The following is a 17,462-nucleotide window of genomic DNA, read 5'->3' as shown; positions in this document are numbered from 1 at the left end:
AAAAGCCTGCACATGAATATTTATAACAGCTTTGCTCGTAATTGCCAAAACTTGGAAGAAGCAACCAGGAGTTCTTCCATAGGTGAATGGATAGATACATTGTGGTATGTGCAGAAAGAAAAAAAGAGAAAATGAGCTGTAAGCCCATGAAAAGACATGGAGGAATCTTAAGTATATATTACTAAGTTAAAGAAGCCAATCTAAGAAGGCTATATACAGTATGATTCCAACTATATGACACTCTGGAAAAAGCAAAATCACAGAGACAGTAAAAAGATCAGTGGATTCTGGGGGTTTGGGGGAGAAGGAAGAATCAATAGACAGAGCACAAAGGATTTTTCGGACAGTGACTCTCTACCGTATGATACTATAATGGTGGATACATCTCATTATACATTTGTCAAAACCCACAGGATGTATGACACTTACGGTGAACCCTAATATAAATGATGGATGTGAGGTGATAATGATGTGCCAATGTAGATTCACTGACTCTAACAAATGAATCACCCTGGTGAGGAATTTTGACGAGGGGGAAGCTGCACATTTGTGGGGGTAAGAGGTATGCAGGAAATCTCCACCCCTTCCACAGGACTTTGCTATTAACCTAAAACTTCTCTAAAAAAATAGTCTGTTAAAGTTTATTTTGAAAAGGCAGTACTTTAACAAATAAGAAGGCACTGTGGGGTGGTAGAATGAGACAGAGAAGGAATCTGACAACTATGTGCTAGCCTCAAACCTGCCACAATCAGACTATGTGACTTAGGACACATTTTCTTAGCTTTTCTGGACCTTGTACATAAAGGGGAGTAGATCTCAGTGGATCCTAACCTGGTTTCGGTTGCTTCCTTCCAGGCTACCCTCCACACCAGGGTTATTATCCTAAAAATCACAAGCTGGTTATATTATCCCCTATTTTCAGCTTCCTTTGCCTGCCTCCTCCAGGATAAAAGCCAAACTCTTTCTTAGGGATATATAGAGAGCCTTCATAATTTGACCCTTTTGGCCACACTGTAATTTCCTTTCATTCTAGCCCATATTTCTTTACAAATGCTTCTCAAAGTGTAATCTAAGGATCACCCACCATCGAATGCCTGTGACAAAAGCAAATACCTCTTCCCCACATAAGGTTAGAATCTCAGGTGATAGGACACAAGAATCTACAGTTTTTGCAAGATCTTCAGGTGATTCTGTGTCACATGGTATTTGAAAACCAAAACCCTGTATTTTAGCCATGCTGAACGTCCCCCCCACCTCCTGCAATTCCCCTGCCTGGAATGTCCTTCCCTGCCTTAATCTACATAGTAACATCCGCTTTTTAACACAAATATCACCTATACTGTGAAGCCTTTAGCCCGGCCCCTAGGCAATGGACTGTTCCCTCCTCTGTGCTTCTACAGCACTTAGTTCATTTGTCAGACAGTACTTAGTACCTATTGTACTCAGAATCTATGTGTCTGTTTCTCCTTGGATGTGACCTCTAAAATAGTGATTATGTCTTAATATATTTTTACACCCCCAGCATCTAGGACATACTAGACATACAATAAATGTTTGCTGAACAAATAAATGGATGGATAAAGATGAAGAACTAAACTATTCCGGATGGATAAAGATGAAGAACTAAACTATTCCTTTCACAAGTATTTGAGTGCCTACAATGTGGTAGATACTATTCTAGTGTAAGAAAGTAGCCAGAAATTTTTGCCTATAAGGCAATTAGAACCTTAGACACAGGGTTCTATTTTAAGCCTCTTTCAGCATTTTATCTGTGGAAACTGTCCAAATGAGCCCCTTGTTTGCTTATTCACTCTTTAGGTTAGAACCACGTGTCTGATGTTTACAAGCGAGTGGCATGATGAGAATGAATGGCAGTGGGAAAGCACAATGCACTTAGTCTGTTCCCATAAATGTGCTTTAAGAGTCCAGACTCAATTTCATAGTCACCTTATCTTTATCAATTTCCGGAGAATATAACCTAAAGAGTTGGCAGATGAGAGAACAGTAAATAAAGACAAAGTCAAAGTGATTCTGTGAATAAATACTTTAATGAGAACTGAGGTCTGTAACATACATAGCAGTAACTGCCCTGGCCTATGCCTTTTGCTCTAGCCCAAGTCTGGGGCTAACAAGCTACATTTAACCCACATTTGAAGAGAAGGCCATTTTGAGTATCATCCATCAGTATCCATCTTCACAGAAGATACCAATCTGGGGCCAGAGTCTCAATGTTAATACTTCCTCTCAGGGAACAGTTCACATGGCAACACAAACACATGAGCAATTTTGAACCATCCTATCATTCTTCCACCAGAAGGGCCTTGGGAGACCAATGGTTCAGTAAACACTTACAACTTGATCAAAATACATCAGAACACAGGAAAAAGGGGAAAGAGAGTAGAAAGGTTGGCAGGGTTTGGCTTACATCCTTAGATTTGAAGCCTCTTGAGCTGCTCATATGTAATAAAAAACTGAAGAGTAAGTCATGGAAGATCACTGGAATGATACTGAAAGTCAAACCTGGTTATAAATTGTACACTGCATTCTCTTACTGGGATACTTAGGCTCTGCTATTCTAAGTTGTACCTGCTTAAAAGTCTTTTTTCAAACTACATCTGGCAAATCAAGCATGTGTTGAGTGCCCATCAAGCACCCATTTTGATTGTTGGCATTTAGCAATATAAGCATATTAAAAGTCTAACATACTTCTATTCTTTAGGGGCAAATAGGCCACAGACATACACACACACACACACACACACACACACACACACACATATCCAAGAACATCAACTACATAAAATTCAGTGCTAGAGTAACTGTCACAGACATTAGATGATCAGGAAGAGGAATGGAGACACTATCTCCCTCAACCTCCACAAGGACAGGGAATGACTTTTCAACCCTGCAGTGCTCACCACAATACAAACACCACCACACACACCATCCAACTCATGGCTCTGCACACAGGAGGCACTCAAACACAGCTAAAGGAAGGAAAGTTACCCAGGAGGAAAGAGTCCCCCTTGGCTCTGGATTCCTTTGTCCTATGAGTATTTTCTGTCTTATTATTTCCCCAGCTACTCTGGTCCTATACTTAGGGGTAGGAAATGTGGACTCCATAGACCTTCCTGTGGATACCTCATAGCAGGGTTTTCAAAACCTTCCTAGCCCCTTCCAGATTTGGTTGTGCTTGTTGTTGACCAACACAATATTGTAAAGTTAAAAAATAAAATTAAAAAAAATTAAAAAATAAAGAGGAAAAAAACTTTGGCATTTCTTTTCTAATCCCTTTAGTTTGTATTAGACTCCAACTGAAAGCCATTTCTGTACTTAGTTCCATCTGCAATGGTCATCACTAGAATAGATTCTCATTTGCCTAAAAGGCTCCAATAATCAAAATTGTCCTTCCCATAGCCTCGAATTACCTGGGAGCTTGAACCATGTGCTTTCACTCTCATGTTCTAAAAGGATACAATGATGTTCCAGGGTCCAAGTCGAAGCCAGTTTGGCCAAAATCCTTTATAGAGTGCAAAAAAGCCCTCATGTTTCCACATCTGAGGGAAAGATATAAAAAAATAAGAGTGAATTCTCCTTGCACTTTACATCTGACAATTACTGTTATTATAGAACTCATCGTCCACGCCCCTCCCCAACAACTTAGGATCCATGAATGGTCCTTTTTGCTATAGACATACATTTTTAATTAGTATGGTATTCTAAATCCATCCACCCACTCATTCAACAAATATTTACTAAGCACCTACAATATGCAAGATACTCTTCTCAGTGTTGGGATAATAGTAATAATAGTAAACAAGAGAGAAAGTAGCTGTGGTAGCTAGCCTCCAAGATGGCCCCCGATGATAACCATCTCCAGTTATTCATACCATTGTGTAGTCCCTCCCACAACATATCAGGATCGGTCTGTGTCACCAATAGCACATGGCAGTAGTTAACAATGCTATGCTATGCTATAAAAGATAGTTTGCATTTAAGAACGTTTTGCCTTGTTCTCTCTTGGATCATTTGCTCTGGAGGAAGCCAGCTGCCATATCATGAAGAGAAGCCCACGTGAGGGGAAACTAAGGCCTCTGGCCAACAGCCAAAGAGGAACAGTGCCTTCCTGCTGACAATAACATGAGTGATCTTTGAAGTAGATGTCCCAGCACCAGTCAAGCCTTCAGATGATTATAGCCCTAGCTGACATCTGGACAATTACCTCATGAGAGAGCCTAAAGCTGAAATCATTCAGCTAAGCTGCTTCTTAATTCCGAATCCACAGAAATTGTGGGATAATAAATGTATGATGTATTAAGGCACTGAGCTTTGGAGTCATTTATTACACAGCCATAGATAACTTATACAGAGAAGGCAATGGCACCCCACTCCAGTACTCTTGCCTGGAAAATCCCATGGATGGAGGAGCCTGGTAGGCTGCAGTCCATGGGGTCACTACAAGTCAGATACGACTGAGCGACTTCCCTTTCACTTTTCACTTTCATGCATTGGAGAAGGAAATGGCAACCCACTCCAGTGTTCTTGCCTGGAGAATCCCAGGGACGGGGGAGCCTGGTGGGCTGCCATCTACAGGGTCACACAGAGTCAGACACGACTGAAGCAACTTAGCAGCAGCAGCAGATAACTTATACATTCTCTGCCCTCATAGAATGCACACGTGCATGTGTGTGCTCAGTAGCTTCAGTCATGTCCAACTCTTTGTGACTCTATGGACTGTAGCCCACCAGGCTCCTCTGTCCATGGGATTCTCCAGGCAAGAATATTGGAGTGGGTTGCCATGCCCTCCTCCAGGGAATCTTCCCGACATAGGGAATGAACCAGCATATCCTGTGTCTCCTTCATTGCAGGTGGATTCTTTACCACTGAGCTACCAGGGAAGTCCCATAGAATGTATACTCTAGTGGAACTGATGAACAAATATACAAATTAATAACATTATATTAAGAAATTATAAGTACTAATATGAAAACTAAAGCAAGGTAGAGGAATAGGGAATTGGGCAAGTCACTATCCTTTCTGAGTCTGTTTCATCATTGCAAATTCTGCGTATGTAATGCCATGGCTGACTTTATAGGAATGGCTAGAGGATTAGGTGAGGGACAACGTGAAATGTTTTGAATTTAAGTTTTCTGTTTTATACGATGGAGGTCCTACATCTACCAACTGAATGGTTATTAGAATTAAATGACAAATAATGCATACCAAAGGTCATAAACTGATGATGTGTGTTAAATTCAGTCAACAGAAACAGTTCCTGTTTAATGGATAAATATTAAGTTACTCCTGTGTGTAAGCTATCATGTTCTACATTGAAAAATGTTATTTTGCCCTCTCACTGGTGAAGTAATACCCACCACTATACTAAAAAATGAATATATTTGGATAAAATAACAATATGAGAATCCAGACTTCTAAATATCCCTTATCCTATACTATAAATTAATAAGACTTGATATGATTATCCTTACTAATCATTTTTGAAGCAAATAGTAACATAAAGGCACTATTTATGAAAACATAGTGGTAATATGCTTGTCCCAATGGATCATCAGCAAATGCTAAAGGTCTCAGACCAAAATTGATGTTGGAAAATTGTGAAAATCAACCAAAATAAATCCTGGATGCAGATAACCTAGAATCAAAGACTGCTAAGACAAGGGACCTTAGAGATTCAAGCCAATCTCATCACCTCTCACTTGGAACACCACAACAAGCCTCCTAACTGGTCTATGATCTCCACCTAGGAAGCCAGGCAATCTTTCAATATTATAAATCAGTAGTGTCCCTTTCCTGCTTAAAGCTGTCCAATGACGTCCCAGTGGATTTGATTCTAATTATAAACTTTCTTCAGTGACCTGCATGATCCTACATGATTTAGCCCTGCCTCTCTCCAGTTTCATTTTCTACTACTTTTCCCTTCATTCATCACACAGTCACACCAGCACAGCCTTGTTTTTAACCCTTTAAAGTGTCCAGCTCATTCCAAACTCAGAGCCCTTGTACCCATTCCCTCTTCCTGAAATGCTTTTCTCTCAGATTTTCTAGTGACCACCCTCTTCTCATCATTCAGACCCCTGCTCAAATAAATGTCACCCCCTCACACCCTTTTCCTCACCATCCTAGCTGAAGTAGTTCCCCACCACCATCACAGAGTCACTATCTCATTACGCTGTGTTAGCTTTTTCATAGCATTTACTTCTTTATGAAATTACACCATTTATTATCTGCATGTTTATTCTCTGTCTCCCTCAACTAGAATGTAATCTCCAGGAAAGCAAGAGAGCAGGGACCATGTTGGTCTTCTTTACCATTCTACTCCACTACTGAACACTCTCTGGCATAGTGAAGTCTCCACTAAATATCTGAAAAAATATTTGTTGAGTAAATGAACACACAAACTTTACACACACACAGTCACTAACAATCTTGTGAGCTTAATGATTCCTTGCTGAGTTCCAAAACAGGGACAAACGTCCAAACATTAGAACTGGGATGCACCACTCTTTGGCTTGAGGCAGTTGAGTAAAAACAAACAAGAACTTCTGTAGATACACAGAGACAAGAGGCTACTTTATGAAGTTATACATTCATTCAATAAATAATTTGCTGTGGATAGAGAGATAAATAAGATATGCCCCTGCCTTCATGGAACTTATGTCTACTGGGCAGACAGACATTAAAAGCAACTACAATTGACTCTTGAACAACACAGTTGTCAGGGACACCGACCCTCCGTGCAGTCAACACTCCTGGTATAACTTTTTGTCAGCCCTCCGCAACCACAGATTCAACCAACCACAGGTCGTGTAGTACTGTAGTAGTTACTACTGAAAAAAATCTGCATATAAGTGGACCTGTGCAGGTCAAACTTGAGTTGCTCAAGGGTCAACTGTACAATAAAATGTAACAAAAGTCAATAAATGTGATACAGCCATACAACAGAATGTTACCCAACCATTAAAAGGAACAAAGTACAGGCATACTTCATTTTATTGCACTTTACTACACTTTGCAGATAATGGATTTTTCACAAACTGAAAGCTTGTGGCAACCCTGAGTTGAGTGAATCTATGGGCACCATTTTTCCAACAGCAGTTACCCATTTTGTATCTCTCTGTCACTTTTGGTTATTCTCATCATATTTCAAACTTTTTCATTATATTACCTTTGTTATGGTGATCTGTGGTCTGTGATCTTTGATATTACTATTGTAAAGAGATTATGACTCGCTGAAGGCTCAGATGATGGTTAACATTTTGAGGTATGTACATTGTTTTATTCAGACAATACTATTGCACATTTCATATGCTATTATGTAATGTAAAAATAATTTTTACATGTGCTGGGAAACCAAAAAGTTCCTGTGGCTCACTTTGTTTCAGTATGGCTTTATTGTGGTGGTCTGGAAGCACATCTCCTCCAGAGCTATGCCTGGATTGACACATGCTACAGCATGGATGAACCTTGAAACATATTAAGTGAAAGGAGCTGGTCAAAACCCTCACATATTGTATGATTCCATTTATATAAGATACCCAACAATAGGCAAATCTACAGAAATAAAAGTACATTAGTGGTTGCTTAGGGCTGGGAGGATAGTGGGATAATAGCCAAAAAGTACAGGATTTCTCTTGGAGGTCAAGAAAGTGTTCTAAAATTGACTGTGGGGTTGATGGTTGCACATAGCTCGGAACATACCAAAGGCCACACAAATAGATGAATTTTATGAATTAGTGAGTTGACCCTCAAAACGATGTTTTTCAAAATATAATAAATGCTATGAGAGAACAAGAACATAAAACTACACACATATATAGTTTAATGGTCAGGGAAGGCACTTATGAAAATAACGCAATCTTATGGCGGAAACCAACACAACATTGTAAAGCAATTATCCTCCAATTAAAAATTTTAAAATAATTTCTTTACAGTATTATCCTTCAATTAAAAATAAATAAATTTTAAAAAAACAAAGCAAAGAGAGAAAAGATCCCACATGCCATGTGGCACAGCCAAAAAAAAAAAAAAAACTGTTCAAAAATGTTTTTAAAAAAATAAAAAGGAAGAGAATTCTCACACATGCTAAAAAATATTAAAAAATAATGCAATCTGAAGAATGATAGGAGCTAGCCATCTAACAAAGTACATGGCATGGGTGAAACTTGGCAATGAAACAAAGTCTAGTACTAGAACCTGTTCAGTCTGTCTGGAATATAGAATAAAGGTAGCAAAGATAAGGCTGTAAGAAGTAAAAAGGGATCGAATAATATAAGCTTTGTGTCAATGAGAAGCAATTCAAGTGTTTGCAGATAGAGGTTAAGAGGATGAGATGTACAGCTGCTCATTTCTAAATCAAAGAGGAATGCATCATTCCATTCACCCAAGTGTACTCTTACAGATAAAATAATAAAGTATGATGACAATATAGAGCAAAGTTGTTTTAATAGCAAATAAATGAATGGCTGGTAAATATAAGTACATAAAGGTTACTGTCAACACGAAAATATGTTTCTGACGATACCATACGGCATAGTAGTTACGAGTATAAACCTTGGAATCAGACGGAACCCTGATTTAAATCCCAGATCTGCTACTTACTAGGTATGTAATCTTGGGTAAATACTTAGCTACTCAGAACCTAAGTTCTCTCATTTATAAAATGGCAAAGATATTATCTACTCTACATGGTTGCTGATAGTTAAAGGATATACTCTAGTGTGTGGTACATAATAAGCACTCAATAAATGCTAACTATTACTATATTACCGTACCCTCTATCTCCTCTTAGCCAACCTTCTTGAAAGAGTATTTTACACTTGTCTACTTATCCTCACTTCCTATGTGTTTATCTGTCTCTTCCTATTAGAATTAAAATGTCACGAAGGCCAGGACTTTTTTGTTCACCAACCTAGAACAGTACCTAGCACAAAAGACACTTGAACAATTTTGAAAAAAATGAATGAAGGATTAAACACACTCTCCAGTGGACAGCAATCTGGCTTTTGCAAACACCAATCCAGCAAACCTCCTCTAGAAAACATGAAACCCAACAGACTTTGCAGCCCTTATACTGGATCTCTCTATCCCAGTTATTTAGTATTAAATAACTTCTCATCCATTCTTGAAACTCATTTCTCCTTTGGCTTCTATGACAATAGTATGTCTTGTAAGTTCCCTCATATCTTTTAACTGTTATCTTTTGGTGTCTTTCCTGAGTTCCTCATCTGTCAAGCCCTTAAAAATTGGGAGTTCTTTATTTGGCCCTACTCTTCTCTCTCTATACCAGTGATTGGCAAGTGGAAGGGTGAGCATGTTAGAAATAGAAAGGAGAGCTTTTGCCAAATTCTACTCTTCAGAGTATGAGAATCATTGCTTCTGTGAATCACTAGTAATGAAAGGAGCTTTACAATACTCCAGTGTGTGATGAAAGCAACAAACTTGTGAACTCTTCTTCCTGCTCTCCTTGGTCTCCCCCTCCAGTTATGTAACACCTGTACACTACTGTTTCCTCAAGTTCTTACCTCCACCCCTGAACCTCCAAGTTAAGACTAGGATATCCAAATATATTCACTGGGTATTCCTCACGCACCTCAAACTAAGTATCTCAGAACTGTGATGTCTCCCACAAAACCTGCTCCTTTTCCTGTGATATCTCTGTCAATAAAAGTCACCACATGGTCACCAAAACCAAAAACTGGGAAGTTATCTCTGACACCTTCTTTCTCCCCCACCTCTCCACACCAAGTCAACCAAATCCTGTTGACTTTATCAATTAAATTATTCTCAGCTCTATCCCTACTATTCATGCCAAGTTCAGCCTCTCATCACCTCTTGCTCAGCCCACTCTAAGAGCCTTCCACTAAGTTTCCCTATCCCTAGGTCAGCAGTTCTCTAAGTGTGGTCCCAAACTAGCAGCATCAGTATTGCCTGGGAAATGGTTAGAAATGCAAATTCTCAGGTCCTACTCCAAACTTGCTAAATCACAGTCTGGTGATGGGGCCTAGCCATCTGCATTTTAACAAGCCCTCCAGGTGGGCTTCCCTGGTGGCTCAGAGGTTAAAGCATCTGCCTCCAATGCGGGAGACCCGGTTTGATCCCTGGGTCGGGAAGATCCCCTGGAGAAGGAAATGGCAACCCACTCCAGTGTTCTTGCCTGGAGAATCCCATGGACGGAGAAGCCTGGTAGGCTACAGTCCACAGGGTCGCAAAGAGTCGGACACGACTGAGTGACTTCACTTTCACTTTCCAGGTGGTACAGATGCATGTTAAAGTTTTCAGGCTTATTCCCTTGGTTTTATGGTTTTCAACTTTGGGTGAACATTGCAATCACCTGAGGAGTTTTGAAAATCCTGACAACCTGGCTCCTACTCCAGACATTCTGAGCAGTGGTCACCATCGTTTTTGGCACCAGAGATCAGTTTTGTAGAAGACAATTTTCCCATGGACTGGGAGAGCAAGATGGTTTTGAGATAATTCAAGTGTACTACATTTGTTGTGCACTTTATTTCCATTACTATTACATCAGCTCCATTTAAGATCATCAGGCATTAAACCCCAGAGGGTGGGGACCTCTATTCTGATGTCAGTAGTCTAAGGTGAGCACAGAAGCTAAGAACATTCCCCAGGTGATTCCAATGTGCACTTAAGATTGAGAACCACTGTCTTAGATCCACTCTCCACAAAGCCAGCATGATCTATTTAAAACATAAATCTGACCTGATTAAATCGACAGCTCCTCATCAACTAAAAAAAATAAGCCCAAGCATCTCAACATAGCATTTAATATCCTTTATAACTTAACTAACCCTCAGCCACCAACATAGGGAAGGCACCACAGTGTAGTTAAAAATGTTGGTTTGAAACCAATGGTCTGAGTTGAAATCCCAGCTCTCCCACCTATTAGCTGTGAAACCTTGGGCAGGTTAGTTCACCTCTTAGTGCTTCAGTGTGCTGTAATTGTGAGGATTAAATGAATGAATACATGTAAGTCTCGTTAGAACAGTCTCTGGTACATAGTAAAGCACTCAACAGATGTAAGTTATTATATTCAGTATTCTTCCATCTACAGGAAACCTATCCCAAATTTCCAAACTAGACTACAATTTCCTCCCATAGAGCCCTGAGTTTATCACTTAACAAGATGTGTTGATTATCTGTTTGTATACCTGCTGCTGCTGCTAAGTGGCTTCAGTCGTGTCTGACTCTGTGCGACCCCAGAGACGGCAGCCCACCAGGCTCCCCCGTCTCTGGGATTCTCCAGGCAAGAACACTGGAGTGGGTTGCCATTTCCTTCTCCAATGCATGAAAGTGAAAAGTGAAAGGGAAGTCGCTCAGTCGTGTCCGACTCCTAGTGACCCCATGGACTACAGCCTACCAGGCTCCTCCATCCATGGGATTTTCCAGGCAAGAGTACTGGAGTGGGTTGCCATTGCCTTCTCCGTTTTATACCTGCAGTACACTGCGGTACATTGTAATTTCTCTGTTTCTACTAAAATGGTCCCTGGGGACTTCCCTGGTGGTAGTGAATAAGAATCAGCCTTCCAATACAGGGGACATGGGTCTGATCCCTGATCCAGGAGGATGAAGATCCAGCACAACCAATACCTAATTAATTAAAAATAAAATATTAATAAAATAAAATGTGTATACCTGTGGCGGATTCATGTTGATATATGGCAAAACCAATACAATATTGTAAAGTTAAAAAAATGATATTAATAATTTTTTGAAATAAAGATGAAAAAGGGACATTCTCAGTTGGAGGAAAACTAAAATATTTAATTGCCAATGTACCTGCACTAAAGTAAGTGCTAAAATAAATTTCACAGGTGGAAGAGAAATGATACCAAAGTAATTAGAAATTCAAGATAGAAGGAAGAGCAACAGAAATGGTAAATATATGGACAAATGTAATAAACTGGCTTTTCCCCTTTAAATTTTTGATATGAGATGTGCATGACTGAAAATAAAAACTAACATTGTCTAAAAAAATATAAAATGGTATCTGATAGATAATAATTAACTAAACTGATAACAGCAGAGAAACCATATGATAGTATATTTTAGCTCCAAATTTGCTTTTTTAGAAATATTATTACTAGTGGTTATATAATGCATAATACCTGTATGATTCTCAGCTTCCTACAAATATAACACAGCAGAAACTTTCAAAGCCAAACTGGGAACAATAGTACAATACTGAACTAGAATCGAGTATCGGATTTTCTATTACAGCATCTCTGCCTTGTCTGAAGTGGGCAAATGTGGAATATGTCAGGTCCTTTTCATCAGTAATTCTACATTGTGCTATTGATAAGGTATCCTGCAGTCTTAAGCATTCAAACTGGAATAATAATATCAAGGACCACTAAGCATCAGCAAATTACCAAGGAGACAGTTTTCCTACCTGGGAATTACTCTGAGAGGCTACTAAAATAGATATAATGATTCTTCCATCTTCAGAGCAGCAACTAAGAGTAAGGACTGCAAGTCTGAGACATCAAAGAAAATAAAAAAATACGATCCAAGTTCACTATGCACGTACCTTTAAAATGCCATCCAAAGTGCCCTTATAGAGGTCCACATGTCCCACAATTGCCCTCTGGTTCATCATGCGAGTTCGTACCACATCAACTGGATTGGAAGCCAGAGCCCCAGCCAAGCCACATGTAAAGCTGGAACTAAAGATAAAAACTGTAAGAAGACAGACTGCCCCACTTCCACCTCTGCCCGCGTAAACAGAAATTAGGTCAAACATAAATGTACAATGAGTCAGACACCACATAAAACCTGGCACTTGCTCTTTTATTACAATCTAAAGAGAAAGGAAATCTTTACTAAAGAGACATTAGTCAAAAGCTGTCCCCTTCACTTTTCAATCCAAAATTCAGATAGCCTTTTTTTTTTTTTTAAAGAGTTCGTAAGTCTAGCAAGTTTCCTAAGCAGGAAGTATTATGCATCATCTATTAGTTACGTAAACTTTTCAAGTCACAACATCATATGCAAAAGGCATTTGAGTATTAAATATCATAAAAGTTGCAAGATGAAGAAAATGTAAGATGAAATGAGCAACATTTCAGTCCAAAACTGTGGTCTTGCTTCACAAGCCCTATAAAATTTCACCCTTTTATTCTGTTTATCATTGAGAAAATTTGCTTTCTGACCCAAAATTAATCAAAGCAAATAATGGATGAGTTTATTAGGTATAGAGTCTATATATGAACAAATGCAAATACTGCAGACATCTGGAATTAGACACTGCTCCCAAGTACGAAAGTGCCTATTGCATCTGGAATCTCTGTACGTTTATCAGAAGGCTTGAACTTCTGGTGATGAGAGAGAAAAAGGTATTTAGGCCATATGTACTCATTATCAATTCTAGATGAGGACTTCAGTGAAAGATGCTTTTTGTGCTTGAAGTACTGACAATATGGAATGAACACAACCTATCAGACTTACACAAAGTGAGTTAAGATTGTGTCTCCCATCAGCCCTGACAATATCAAGTGTTTCTTCGTAATATCATAGACTGGTAGCTCTACTCCCACGACGATGGCAGCCCGCTGAGCAGTTGGGACAACACCCTACAAAACATAAGTGACATGAGACACTGTGTAAATACATTGGTAGTGAGTTAAGTCAAAGGGTGAACAAAATAGGTCAGGAATTTTAAAATGGCAGAAAAAAATCCAAGTCTGCAGCATAAGATCACTATTTCACATCAATTGCATATACTGAAACACTTATAAATTCCCAATTCACTTACTGTACTACAAATAAAATCATTGATATGACACCTAAAACACAAACAACGAAAGAAAAATAGACAAATGGACTTCATCATAATTAAACATTCTTGTGGTTAGAAAAATGACAACCCACACAATGGGAGAAAATATTTGCAAATCATGTATCTGGACTAGTACAAAGCATATATTATATTAATATATGGACTAGTATCCAAAATATATAAAGAACTGTTACAACTCAACAATAAAAAGACAAACAACCCAATTTTTAAAATGTGCAAAAGATCTAAATAGACATTTCCCCAAAGAAGATATACAATTATATACTGCTGGTGGGAATACCATGTAGAGTAGCCACTGTGATAAACACTTTGGCAATTCCTGAAAAAGTTAAACACAGAATTACTATAGGACCAATCAATTTCGCATCCAGATATACCCAGGAGAATTAAACATGTATTTATGCAAAAACTTGTACATAAATGTTCATAACATACATAATGTACATATGTAACATTCATAATAGCCCAAAAGTACAAATAAATACTTATTAATTGATGAAAGGATAAACAAAATGTGGTATGTACAATACAATAGAATTATTATTCAGCCATAAACAGAAATGAAGTACTGATAAATGCTAAAACACAGATGAAACTTTTCGAATAGTATGCTAAACTAAAGAAGCCAGTCATAAATGCCACATATTGTATAATTACATTTACATGAAATGCCAGAATTGGGAAATCTAGAGACAGAAAGCAGATTAGTGGTTGCCTAGGTCTGGGAGGGTTGGAGGTTGTGAGAAGTGACTATGAATGGGTATAGGGTTTTTTCCTCTGGTGATGAGATGTTCTAAACTTAGACAGTGGTGATGGCTGTACAAGTCTGTGGATATCCAAAAAACATTAAAATATATACTTTAAGATGGCAAATTTTATGGTCTGTGAATTATCTCAATAAAGATGTTGGGCTTCCCTGGTGGTCCAGTGGTTGGGAAACCACCTGCCAATGCAGGGGAAATGGGTTCAATCCCTGGTCTGGGAGGATCCCACATAGCCAGCAGTAACTAAGCCTTGGAGCAACAACTATTGAGCCTGCCCTAGAGTCCGTGCTCCACAACAGGAGAACCCACCACAATGAAAAGCCCACACACTGCAATGAAGAGTAGCTTCCACTTGACACAACCAGAGAAAGTCCACGCACAGCAACAAAGACCCAGCAAAGCCAAGAATAAATAAAGAAATAATTTTAAAAATAAAAGCACAAAGCAAAAGTCAGTAGGGAGAGGAGAGCTTTTGAGTTTAATTCACAGAATTTAGGATGTGCAGAAAGGATACATTAGGATCACACAAAAGGTATGACACAGCCAGGGAGAAGGCCAAGGCAAAGTGTACTTCCTTCCAAGTCCTCCTGCAGTAACACTACCAGCTTTTCAGTCACAAGCACACTATTCCCATCACAGCTTACATTACAACACAGGGTTGCTAGAGCATTAAAAAGTCACGTTTTTGAAGAATAAGAATAACACAAGAAAATGCTTATAATGCTAAAGAAGGGAAGAGATAGTGTTATTCTAACTGGGTTTCCCAGGTGGCTCAGTGGGTAAAGAATCTACCTGCCAATGTAGGAGACATGGGAGATGCAGGTTCGATTGCTGGGTCAGGAAGATCCCCTGGAGTAACAAATGGCAACTCATTCCAGTATTCTTGGCTGAGAAATCCCATGGACAGAGGAGCCTGGTGGGCTATAATCCATGGGGTCGCAAAGAATCAGACATGACTGAAGTGACTGAGCATTCTAACTTTAGGAGGAGAGGTATATACACAAATGACAAATTTATGTAAAATTTTTTACAAGGAATATTTTACTTTTATAACTGTGTTTAAATATCATTTAAAAAAACTGAGGGACTTCCCTGGTGGTCCAGTGGTTATGACTCCATGCTTCCAATCTAGGGGGCATGAGTTTGATCCCTGGTTGGGGAGCTAAGATCCCACATGCTGTGTGATGTGGCCAAAAAATAAAATTTAAAATAATTTGATAAAAAACTGAAAATAATATACCAGGAGGAATAACTGCTTTCTGAGATACCTGTTAAAATTAGAGTTCAATCCTCCCTAACTTCCCAAACGCAATTCATAAAGTGGACATGATGGAGCTGTGCTATCATCGGATGCTTGATTCTGCTGGTCAGGCTGGTTTGCCCAGCAGTACCTTCCTCTCTGACCCTTCCACCTGCTCAACTCTGTTAGAAGGTAGCCCCAGAAGATTAATTTGGTGAACAGTATGGTCCCACGGGGTGAATTTTGGTCACAGACATGTTTTGTGTGGCCTACACAGTATTTCCTAGAAGGCTGAATTAGCTGTCAACATAAAAAAAAAAAACAACAAACAAACACCAATTAAAAAAAAAAAAACTACCACAGGAATGGATACTTCACACAGGAATGCAGATTTTCAGCTCTCTTGAAAGTGCCATGGACTCCTATGGCGCACTGCAGCAATGAACAGGGCAAGTGCTCTCCAGGTCACCACTCTACTGTCTCTCCAACCCTGACCTAAGCGCCAGTCACTTTCTTACTGTACTCCTGCTGTTATTTCTTACAATGGAGTTAGGAAGAAAGGGAAATGCTTCCAGTGAAAATGAAATGTTTCCAGTACCCATTTTATTACAATCAAAGCAAGAAAATAGAATACAGACGAAAAGGGCCCTGTGTTTGAAGAAAAACACAAACATACTTCCCTGTTGAAATGAAAAAGATTCCTGTATTTTAATATGTAAATAATACGTGTCTGTGTCAAAAGAATGTGCTAAGTTGCTCAGTCATCGTCCGACACTTTGCGACCCCTGGACTGTAGCCTGCGAGGCTATTCTGTCCATTGGATTCTCCAGGCAAGAGTACTGGAGCGGGTTGCCATTTCCTCCTCCAGGGGATCTTCCCGACCCAGGGATAGAACCCACGTCTCTTATGCTGGCAGGTGGGTTTTTTACCATTAGTGCCACCTGGGAGGTCAAAAGAATACATAACACAATGTATTTCACTTCTTTACCTTACATGTCTGGATGATGTACATAGCCTGGATTGTAAAAGTAGCCATTTTCAGTTCCTCAAAAAATTAAACAGAATTATCATACTATCCAGCAGTCCCACTTCTGGGTATATACACAAAGAATTGAAACCAGTCTTGAAAAGGCATCTGCACATCTATGTTCACAGCAGCATTATCGCAAGAGCCAAAATACAGAAACAAACTAAATGTTCATCAATGGATGAATGGATTAACAAAATGCAGTGTATGTATATAATATTGTTCAGCTTTAAAAAAGGAATTCTGACCCATGTGACAACATGGTTGAACCTTGAGGACATTATGCTAAATGAAATAAACCAGTAATTAAAAGACAAATACTGTATGATTCCACTTACGCGAGGTACCCAGAACCATCAAATTCATAAGGAGATAATAAAAGGCTGGTGGCCAGGGGCTGGGGGAGGACGAAATGGCATGCTGTTGTTTAATCAGTACAGAGTCCCAGTTTTGCAGGATGAAAAGAATTCTGGAGACTGGTTGTACAACTATGTAAAATTGTGTTATATATATTTTATTACAATTAAAAGATTATTTTAAATAAAAATAATGTAGTTGTACAACTATGTTAAAATTGTGTTATATATATTTTATTACAAT

At 39.0% G+C, this 17,462-nt stretch overlaps 1 protein-coding gene across 6 annotated transcripts in view; it reads right to left on the bottom strand.

The window, feature by feature from the left end:
* Window positions 1–2,029: 2,029 nt before the first annotated feature.
* SLC25A14 (solute carrier family 25 member 14) overlaps window positions 2,030–17,462 on the bottom strand; it is a 37,490-nt gene continuing 22,057 nt past the window's right edge. For all 6 annotated transcript variants that reach the window (XM_006042992.3, XM_006042990.3, XM_044936654.1 and 3 more), the window contains 4 exons: window positions 13,480–13,604; window positions 12,566–12,701; window positions 3,477–3,557; window positions 2,030–2,471 (listed from right to left, as the gene is read on the bottom strand). In XM_006042992.3, coding sequence (XP_006043054.2) covers window positions 2,430–2,471; window positions 3,477–3,557; window positions 12,566–12,701; window positions 13,480–13,604 — 384 coding nt within the window. In that variant the 3' untranslated portion in view covers window positions 2,030–2,429. The remainder of the gene's footprint in view (window positions 2,472–3,476; window positions 3,558–12,565; window positions 12,702–13,479; window positions 13,605–17,462) is intronic.

Source organism: Bubalus bubalis, chromosome X (assembly GCF_019923935.1).
Source record: "Bubalus bubalis isolate 160015118507 breed Murrah chromosome X, NDDB_SH_1, whole genome shotgun sequence".
Lineage (NCBI taxonomy): Eukaryota > Metazoa > Chordata > Mammalia > Artiodactyla > Bovidae > Bubalus > Bubalus bubalis.
This window is presented reverse-complemented; position numbering and strand designations above follow the sequence as displayed.